We start from the raw sequence: 10478 nt of genomic DNA, 5'->3' as shown, positions 1-10478 counted from the left end.
AGGTGATCCTGGAAGTTCCTTCTAAGGTCTAACTTAAATCTGTGTTGCTGTAGCAGACAGCAGTTCCCCTCTGTGAAATCTCAGAGGGGGCTTTCCAATCCCAAATACCCAGGAGCTCGATTTCTCCATGAGAAACCTCTTTCGAGGCTTGGCAAGGCTGCAGGGTATTTGGTTTCTCAGTTTTGGAATTAAGGCTGGGACAAGGAAAGTGGTTAGGGGACACCTCTCCAGCCACAGTTTTCTAGACCCGCTTCCAGACACTTAGCCCCTCCCCTTCTCCCCTCCTGCAGCCTGAGAGAGGCCGATTCCTCCATTTCCACTCCGTGACCTTCTGGGTTGGCAACGCCAAGCAGGTAAAAGCTGGGGCCAGGTGTTAGAGTGGGCAGAGGGCGGGTCCCCAGCTTGGCCTGTGATTGGCCGCTGTGTGGGGATCAGGGCCAGAAATACAGACACTCTTTAGATCCTAATTATGCAATCAGGGCCTCAGACCCCAGCAGGAAACTTATCTGACGTCAGAATGGGCCAGGGAGCCACCTTTCTTCCCAGGACGGACTCTGTACCCGGGGCAACAGGGCAGACAGGCTGACGGGGACTGGAGGCTTCAGCCGGGGCGGGGTGGGGGGATCCCCCAGGCTGGCCCTCAGGAACCTGGTTCCAACTCTGTGATTCAGGCTGCATCATTCTACTGCAACAAGATGGGCTTTGAACCACTAGCCTACAAGGGCCTGGAGACGGGTTCCCGGGAGGTAGTCAGCCATGTGATCAAGCAAGGCAAGGTGAGTCCGTACCCCAGGACCCCACTCGCCCAGGAGGCCAGCCTCTCTGCCCTTGCTGGTCTCTGAGCCCCCTAAGGGCTCTGGTGCCTCTGGGTGAAGTAGGCCGGGAGGCCCTTTCTCCAGGCCCACCTGGTTCTCTCCCAGGATGTCTGGTGAGGCTAAAGGAGCATGAGCTGAGAACCCCTACTGGCTCCTCCTTTGGCACCTTTGCATAACAGACCACAGGGACCTTAGTTTCATCTTCTTCTCGGCCTGGCCTAACGCTGCCCTCACAGATGTTGGGAGAAGTTGACAGAGGCCTCAGATATCAGACCTGAAAGCCTGACCAGTGCCCCGATCCCTGGGAATCCTGGCGCTCTCTTCCATGGGGGTCCTGAGCAACAGCTCATCTCAGAAGGGAAACTGAGGCAGAGCCAAGGAGTCATTCCTGGCTGGGAGGGGTGATCTGAGCCTACTGCCCCACTGGGGTGTCTCACAGGTGGGCGGGGAGGCGGGGAGGGGTGCACTTCCACATGCCGGTCCGAGCCGCCAGCTACACCTCCTCTCCCCTCTGTGCCTTAGATTGTGTTTGTCTTCTCCTCTGCCCTCAACCCCTGGAACAAAGGTGAGGAGGCCCAGGGGTTCAGGATGAAAGGGAGCGAAGACACGGTAGTGGGGGTGGGCTCAGGGACAAGGGAGTGGGTCTGGTTCAGCGAGGGTCCCCCAGCCTAGGAGATGGAGTCCCGAGGCTGACTGTAGAGGTGAGGGAGCCATGCCTCCAGCGCCATGACCTCCCCTACCGGTCACAGAGATGGGCGACCACCTGGTGAAACACGGCGACGGAGTGAAGGACATCGCGTTTGAGGTGGAAGATTGTGACTACATCGTGCAGGTGAGCCCGCACCTGGGCTGCCCTCTGTCTGCCACAGGGAGCCCTGTCGGTCAGGCTGGAGGACCCGCCGTGTTGGAGTGACAAGCCCAGACACTGGTGTGACGCACACCCACGTTCCAGGGATGCCCTGGCCCTTGTGAGCTGTGTGCCCTCTTGCTGAGCCTGTTTCCACATCTGTAAAATGGGGACAACCACAGGACCTACCTCACTGAGTATGACACAGAGGCATAAGATCATAATTACCACTTCTTGAGCACGACTCTGAACCAAACACTGTATTCAAGAAGCAGCTTAGAAGCCAGAGGCAGACTGCCCAGGTCTGAATATTACTCTCTGTGAGACTTTGGGTCAGTGACTTCACTTCTCTGTGCCTATAGATCTCGTCACCTATAGAACAGAGACAAGAACAGTACCTTTCCTGTAACGCTGCTATGAGGAAGGAGTTTGGTCAATGCTTCATCAATGCCTGACATGTGAAAGGCATAGCCATGCAGTGAGGTTTCGCTACATAAATGCATGAGCCGTGCATGTAAGCCCTGCAGAGGGTCTGACACTCAGCAGGTGCTCAGCAGTGCCAGCTCGGACTCTTCTTATCCCACTGCCTGGTTTACAGATGGGGAAGCTGAGGACTGGAGAGGGGGAAGGGCCAGAGTGAGTTAGCAGAGGTGCGACACACCCCCACCCCCACCTGGTTTGTCTCTCATAGCCCCAACTCTGGGCCTGGGCCTCAGTTTCCCTATCTGCCGAACAGGCACAAAGCATGGGTGTCAGGGGCAACAGCGGAAGCTGGCTGTTGTTCTTGCCTGGGGCTGGGAAAGCTGGAGGAGCCTGTGGCTGGACGAGGCGGGGAGCAGTCCAGGAGAGGCAGGACCATAGGCAGCCAGCCAGGGCTCCAGGAGGGCCCAGCACTTACTGCCTCCCTGACCCATCTTCTCTGCAGAAAGCCCGGGAACAGGGCGCCAAAATCGTGCGCGAGCCCTGGATAGAGCAAGATAAGTTTGGGAAGGTGAAACTGGCCATGTTGCAGACGGTGAGTTTGCTTCAGTGCCCCTATGCCTCCTGCTGTCAGCTCCCCTGAGATGCCAGGATCCCCCACACCCATCCCCACCCCGACTTCTCATGCCATCCCACCCTGGTGCCTCGACGCAGACATTCTCCCTCCAGTCTGACTGCCTGTAACGCTTGGCTGGTGTGCAGAGGCTGGCGGGAGCCACCAGTCCCCCCTTGGTGCTTCCCTTCCTCCTCTGTGGATCGGGGTTGGGGGGTGGTAATGACAGCACAGGGATGTAAACTGAGGACAGGGGCTTTGAAGAAGGGGGCAGGTGGGGTCTGGGGAAGCCCCACCCTGTCTAGCGGTGTGACTTTGGGCAAAACACCACCTCTCTTGGACTCCATGTAAATGAGCAAGGACCGCAGCTGGACCATCTGTGTGGCCTGCAACATGCTACTTAACTGTTTCTTCAACTATGACCCTATCCAGGGTCACTGCAAGGCTCAAATGAGATCATTCACGCACACCATTTAGAACAACAGTGCCTGGCATATCACAGACGCCCAGCAAAGATTCCCAAGTCTGTGTCATTGTCATACAGAGAAGATCATAGGTGCCACGTCCTCAAGGTTAAATACAACTTAGAGATTGTTAAGATGATTGAAAAAAACCCTTTTTAAAAAGATCTTATTTTATTTTTTAAAGATTTTATTTACTTACTTACTTATTTATTTATTTATTGGGGGGAGGGGCAGAGGGAGAGGCAGAGAGAGAATCTCAAGCACACTCTGCACTGAGCACGGAGCCCAACATGGGGCTTGATCCCACGACCCTGAGATCATGACCTGAACCAAAATCAAGAGCCAGTTGCTTAACCAACTGGACCACCCAGGCGCCCCTTAAGTTTTTATTTTTGAGTAATCTTTACACCCAGCGTGGGGCTTGAACTCACAACCCTGAGATCAAGGGTCTCACACCCACCGGTGGAGCCAGCCAGGCGCCCCAGAACCCATTGATATGATTTGAGCCCATGCCCTCATCATTCTCACTTAGTACATTTTTATTGAGCACCTACAATGAGCCAGGCTGTGCCCCAGATGCTGAGGATCCCATGATGAGCAAAACAGGGTCCCCGCCCTCACAGAGATTCTGGTCCCGCAGGGACAGGCAGACTGTCAAAGCCCCGAACAAATGGCAGATTGCAGTTCAGTTCAGAGAGGGAAAGTGACTTGCCCAAGACCACATACAGCGTTAGGGTCAGACCCGGGTTGGAACTGTGTGGGCACCATGAGACGTGGCCTAGTCTCGGCAGGGATGGAATCTCGGGGACCAAGCTGGGCTGTTTTCCACCAATAGTATGGAGACACCACACACACCCTGGTGGAAAAGATGAACTATACTGGCCGGTTCTTGCCTGGATTCGAGGCCCCAGCATCTGTGGACCCCCTACTTTCCAAGCTGTGAGTGCCCCTTGGGCTGGGGAGAAAGTCCTGAGGGGGGGGTTGTGGAGAGCAATGCCCTGACACTCCACGCAGACTGGGCATCTCTGAGATGCTCTGGGAGGCTGCTGGGGAACTCCTGAGGGTCCCCAAGGGTGGCCTGAAGAGGCAGCACAGAAGCTAAGCACCTAGGCTCTGGAACCAACTGCCTGGGCTCGAACCCCAGTTCCGTCATTTTTTTTTTCTTAAGATTTTACTTATTTATTTGAGAGACAGAGAGAGAGAGAGAGAATGAGCCAGGGGGAGGGGCCGAGAGAGGGAGAAGCAGACTCTTCGCTGAGCAGGGAGCCCGATGCAGGGCTCGATCCCACGACCCCGGGATCAGGACCTGAGGTGAAGGCAGATGCATAACCAACTGAGGCCCCAGGCGCCCTATGGCTCTGTCATTTTCTGGCTATTTAACCTCCGTAGTTACTTTATTTCTCTCTGCCTCAGTTTCCCACCTGTAAAATGGGGCTAGCAATAGCATGCGAGTCAACACCAGCAAGGTGCCTCTAATACTCGCTATGTCACAGTGAGCTGTTACTGTGGGGAGGGGGAGATTTAGGAAGTAGCCCTGTCCTCACCCCCTAACGGCTTCCTCCCCCCCCACCCCCGCCCCAGGCCTAGCTGCAGTCTCGAGATTATCGACCACATTGTGGGAAACCAGCCTGATCAGGAGATGGTGTCTGCCTCTGAGTGGTGAGTCCGTGGCCCAACCCCTCGCTGCAGAGGAGACAGGCCCGCTCCCCAGTTCTTTTCCTGGGACACCAGAGTGGGAAATAGAGCACAATGGTGAGGGAGCTTAGCCTGATGTCCCTGAGTCATCTGTTCCCTGCAGACCAGAGTCTTTAGGCTCAAAGGGACCCACGAGTCCTCCCTCTGAGGACCCTTGGGGAAGCTTGCCACAGAGGGTGTCACAGTCCAGGGAGACCTGGAGGAAGTCTGTCGCTGCCCCAAACAGAGCCCTTGTGCAAATGAGAGGCCAGTGCCCTTCTCGAAGCACTTCTCTCTGCCGGACCCTTGCCATACCACACAGGTCTTGTTATAAGACACTTCACGTCCACCTGGAGGAAAATTGTCAGACTCTAGGTACAGGTGTACAATGGGTATGATGTGAATGGTGGTTGCTTTCTGGAGCCTGCTCAGGGAACAAATTCTGGAAGGTGGAAGGAGGGGCAAAGAACCAGTTCCTGGCAGGCACACAGAGCCAATGTGTCCCTACGGCCACCCCACAGGTACCTGAAGAATCTGCAGTTCCACCGCTTCTGGTCTGTGGACGACACGCAGGTGCACACGGAATACAGCTCTCTGCGCTCCATCGTGGTGGCCAATTACGAGGAGTCTATCAAGATGCCCATTAACGAGCCGGCTCTGGGGAAGAAGAAGTCCCAGATCCAGGTGAGGCCTTCCCTGGACTCCAGGGGCCTGGCTGGGGAAGAAGAAGGCAGGGAAGGGCTCTGAAGGCTCTTGCGGGGCAGGAATGTGCGGACAGGAGCTAATGACCGTGTTTGCCTTTCCCCCCCCAACAGGAATATGTGGACTACAATGGGGGCGCCGGGGTCCAGCACATTGCTCTCAAGACCCAAGACATCATCACAGCGGTGAGAAGCTCATTCCTGCTCCTAATTCACCTCTCATCTAGCTCCAGAGCCGATCTCTGCAAAATGGGGGGTGGAGGAGTGGTAGTGGCGATCCTAGGCCCCCTTCACCAGCGCAGATGGCTGACCCGGCTCTCTTACTGGTTCCTGCCACTCCAGCGCAGGCACATTCCCACCCCAGAGAGTTCCCTTTCTCTGCAGAGAGAAACACTGCTGGCTTTAAAACTAGCAGGTGCCAAAGTAAGAGGAAGCCTGGATTCTAGTCCTAGTTCTGCAAGTGACTTGCTGTGTGTCCCCGGGGGAGTCAAACCCCTCCCTGGGCTTCAGCTGCCTCACCTTGAAAATGAGGATATTAGGCTACAAGATTGATTAGGTCCTTTGAGCCAAGTTAAATGTGCTGAGTCAGTGGAACCAGCCTATTCCTAAGGGGGCAGTATATCAGAGTGGAAACGAGCCTGGCTGTGCCACTCCATCCTGGCCTAACCAAGAATTCACATTGCATGATCTTGGCCCTTTTATCCACTCATTCACCCTCTCAGTAGATGTGTATTGAGCACCTACTATGTGCCGAGCACCCTTTTAGGTACTTGGGATACATGAGCCAACAATAATCTCTGCTCTAATGAACGCAGAAAACAAAACAAGGAAAATACATGTGTTAGATGGTGTGAGTGCTCTGGAGGAAAACCAAGCAGGGCAATGGGAGAGAGAGGGTGAAGGACACTGCACATTTAAACAGGACGGTTGCAAAAGGCCACATTGAGAAGCAGACATCTGAGAACACAGAGTTGGAAGGAGGGAAGCATGTGGACATCTGGGAAAAGTGCCCCAAGCAGAAGCGACAGGAAGGGCAGGGGAAGGCTGAAGGCACAGCAAGGACATTAGTGTGGCTGGAACAGAATGAGCAAGGGAGAAAGCGTCGCAGATGAGGTCAGAAGGTGGGAGTGAGGGCAGATGGTAAGGGCTTTGAATGGGACTGTGAGACAAGACAGCACCGTGGTGTAAGCAGAGGAGTGATGTGATTTGACTTGTATTTTTAAGTAAAATCACTCTAGCTTCTATGCTGAGAATAGATACTTAATCTCTCGATGCCTCAGTTTCCCCAGCTATGAAATGAGGATAATAGCTGTCCAGATACCTCAGAAAATGACTGCACGGACATAATGAGGCAATACACGGCAAGTGCTTGAGACAGGCGCATAACGAGCATTCCGTAAATGTTAGCGATTGCTGTTCTTCTAACCAGGCCCACAAGGGCAAGGGGTGGAAGGGCATGAGGTCCTGGGGGTGCATCCTGTCAGGCAGGGGCGACGAGGATAGGGACTCTGCCTTCTCCTGGCTAGGGGTGTTGAGCATGGAGAGACAAGGAGACTGACCTTGACCCTTCCCTGAGACAGATTCGGCACTTGAGAGAGAGAGGCCTGGAGTTCTTGGCTGTTCCATCAACGTACTACAAACAGCTGCGGGAAAAGCTCAAGTCGGCCAAGATCCGAGTGAAGGAGAGCATTGATGTCCTGGAGGTGAGACCAATGCAGGATCCTTGAGTTTGAGCTGGGGAGAATGAGCCCTGAGTTCCATCTCGCCTCACAAATGCTATCTAAGCCTCTACCCTGCATTAGGCACTGTGACATAGAAGGAAAAAGGAAGGCCCCTGTGATCACGGGACTTGCAGGCTGGTGGGGAGACAGATGACAGGCAAATAAATAACACAAACACCATCGGAGAGAAAGTTGGTGCTGTGCAGAAAGTTAAACAGGCAATGACAGAGTGATCTGGGGCTACTTCACCGGAGGTGATCTGGGAGGGCCTCTCTGAGGAGGTGACTTTTCAGTGAACTCTGAACAATAAGCGGGAGATGGCTGTGTGAAGGGCTAGGGGAAGGACAGTCCTGGTGGAGGGAAGAGCAAGCACAAAGGTCGTGAGTCAGGAGCAAGCTCCAAGTGTCCGAGGAACAGAAAGAAGGCAAGAATGGATGAAAGAAGTGTTTGAGGACTGGCCTAGGTCACTGAGGTAGGCAGAGGCTGATTCCTCTTACAGGCTCTTTAGGTGTTTGGATTTTGTTCTTCTGTGGCCAGACACCACTGGAGGGTTTGGTTGGTTTTGTTTGGTTTGGTTTTGGGGTGTTTTGTTTTTAACAGCTTTATCGATATAAAAGTCACATAACATATAAGGCACTCTTTTAAATTCAGGGCACCTGGGTGGCTCAGTCAGTTGAATGTCTGCCTTCCATTCTGGTCATGATCCTGGGGTCCTGAGATGGGATGAGCCCCATGTCAGGCTCCCTGCTCAGCTGCTCAGCGGGGCTCCCTGCTCAGCGGGGAGTCTGCTTCTCCCTTTCCCTCTGCCCCTCCCCCCACTCCTTCTCTCTCTCACTCTCTCAAACAAATAAATAAAATCTTTTAAAAATTAAAAAAAATAAAGCGCACAATTCAGTGGTTTTTAGCTATTCACTATGTTCTGCAGCTATCATCAAAATCAATTTTAGAACATTTTCATCACCCTAAAAAGAAACCTCACACTCCTCATCACCTCCCAGTCCCTCCATTCCCCCCGCTCCCCACAGTCCTAGGCAAGCATTCATCTGTCTTTCGTCTCTATAGATTTGCCTATTCTGAACATGTCATATAAATGGGATCATGCACTACGGGAGCTTTTGTGTCTGGCTTCTCTCACTGAGCACCAAGTTTGCAAGGCTCGTCCAGGCTGTAGCAGGTGTCGCGCTTCCTTCCTCTCTATGGCTGAATCGTAGTCCATTGTGTGGGTATATCACATTTTTCTTATCTATTCATCAGGTGATGGACACTGGGTTGTGTCCACTTTACGGCTATTACTGTGAGTAATACTGCTGTAATCATTCGTGTACAAGTTTTTGTGTGGACCTATGTTTTTAATTCTATTGGGTTTATACCTAGGAGTGGAACTGCCGGGTTATAGGTAACCCTATGTTTAACTTTTTGAGGAATCACCAGTTTTCTCCAGGGACTGCAACCGTTTTACATTCCACCAGCAACATAGGAGGGTTCTGATTTCTACTGGAGGATTTTAAACAGAATGACATGATCTGATTTTTAAAAGATCCCTTGGGGTGTCTGTGGGGAGGATGGATTGTAAGGAGGCAAGGGGGAAGCAGGGGGACCTGTGCAGATGCCGCTGGGGTGATCCAGGACAGCCTTGATGGTGGCTTACACACGGGCTGTGGCGCGCAGGTGTAACAGGAAAATTTAGGGATCTATTTGGAGGTGTGTGGAACTGCGGGAGAATAGGGTCTTTTCCTGGCTCTCGGGTGCAGGAGCTCTCACGGACTTTCTAAAGACTCCACCGTGCCAGGTTGGAGTGTGGGCCAGCCGCCCCTCTAACCCAGCCTCCTGTCTACTACCTAGGAGCTGAAAATCCTGGTAGACTACGACGAGAAAGGCTACCTATTGCAGATCTTCACCAAGCCCATGCAGGATCGGCCCACGCTCTTCCTGGAAGTCATCCAGCGCCACAATCACCAGGTACCAGCTATCCCCAACAAGACCCCGAGGCCAGGCAGGGTAGCACGGTTGGCTTTCTCTAGGCCCGCAGCTCACCTTCTTCTCTCTCCCGCTCCAGGGTTTTGGAGCCGGCAACTTCAACTCACTGTTCAAGGCTTTCGAGGAGGAGCAGGACCTGAGGGGCAACCTCACCAACTTGGAGACCAACGGGATCCTGCGGGGCATGTAGGCCCGGCGGGCGCAGCTGTCCCACCGAGGCCCCGCCCACACGCTGGCGTACGGTGGGCCACGCCCCCAGCCCTGGAACACGCCCACCCTACAGACCCTGAACTGCCAGCCCTCCTTACTGGCCGCTCCCTTTAGACCCCGCCCACCAGCCCGGTGCACCCAGGCGCTGACCACGCCCCCCTCGGTTGGGCCGCTCCCTGCTCCCGCCCTCCGGAATAAAGCGGACCCGGCTCCTGTGAGGGGTTGTTGGTGTTTGCGCCGGGCTGGGACAGTGACGCCCTTTGGCCTGCAGAGGGAGCTCAGAGCCGCAGTACTGCAGGAGGCGTCCGCGTTCTGGCTTGGGAGCCCTGCGGAAGCCCAGGAGGCGCGGGGTGCAAGCGTTTTGCTAAGTGGGACCGCGTGGGTCAGGGAGAATTCTGGAACCAAGGGGTGCAGAGGGCTGACACGCTAGAGGGGAAGACAGTGTCATTTCACAGAGTGTTATGAAGATAAAGCGGTGATGATAAGATTGTGTAAAGGTAAAACTGGGAGGGATGCTAATTTCGGTCGAGAGAAAGCCCCTCTGGAGAGACATTTGGGAACCAGCCACGGAAAAACCTGGGGAAAGAACATACCCAGGAAGGGTAGTAGGCCTTGAGGTGAAAGCGCGCTTGACAGCATCCCGTCTGATGGCTTTATGATGGATGTCTAAAGATGAGCTCTCCCCAATTTGCTGCCCTGCGCCCAAACTTCTGGACTTCAGAGAGGAGAAGGTGTTAGCCAAGGGACCTCGGGGCACATGCCTGCTCAGCAACCTAGGGACATGGTTCCTGGCCTCAGAAGTAGAGCAGGTGGGGGGTCAGGGCTCTGAGCCCCTCAGCTTCTGCCCTTGGGTTTTAAAAACTGGAGAAAGGAATTGGGGGCAAATTGGGTCTCTTCTGCTTCTGATACCAGCCCTTCCTGTGGGTGAGTCATATCAGAACCGGGAGCAGGCGGATCTGAGCATAAGGAAAAATTCTAAGTTGGAACAATAGGGGAACTGGGGGATTCTCCCCCCACCACCACCCATTATAGAAGT

At 54.1% G+C, this 10478-nt stretch overlaps 1 protein-coding gene across 1 annotated transcript; it reads left to right on the top strand.

Moving 5' to 3' along the window:
• Positions 1-398: 398 nt before the first annotated feature.
• Positions 399-9553, top strand: HPD (4-hydroxyphenylpyruvate dioxygenase). The gene is made up of 11 exons (XM_008688857.2): positions 399-776; positions 1338-1380; positions 1565-1647; positions 2588-2677; positions 3995-4098; positions 4741-4818; positions 5355-5517; positions 5649-5720; positions 7115-7237; positions 9098-9214; positions 9312-9553. The coding sequence occupies exons 1-11, from the start codon at positions 696-698 to the stop codon at positions 9420-9422; spliced, it is 1065 nt and encodes a 354-aa protein (XP_008687079.2). The 5' UTR covers positions 399-695; the 3' UTR covers positions 9423-9553.
• The last annotated feature ends 925 nt before the right edge of the window (positions 9554-10478 follow it).

This window comes from Ursus maritimus, unplaced genomic scaffold (genome assembly GCF_017311325.1).
Source record: "Ursus maritimus isolate PB19 unplaced genomic scaffold, ASM1731132v1 scaffold_33, whole genome shotgun sequence".
NCBI classification, from domain to species: Eukaryota; Metazoa; Chordata; class Mammalia; order Carnivora; family Ursidae; genus Ursus; species Ursus maritimus.
The sequence above is the reverse complement of the archived record's forward strand: the minus strand, read 5'-3'. Positions and strand labels throughout refer to the sequence as shown.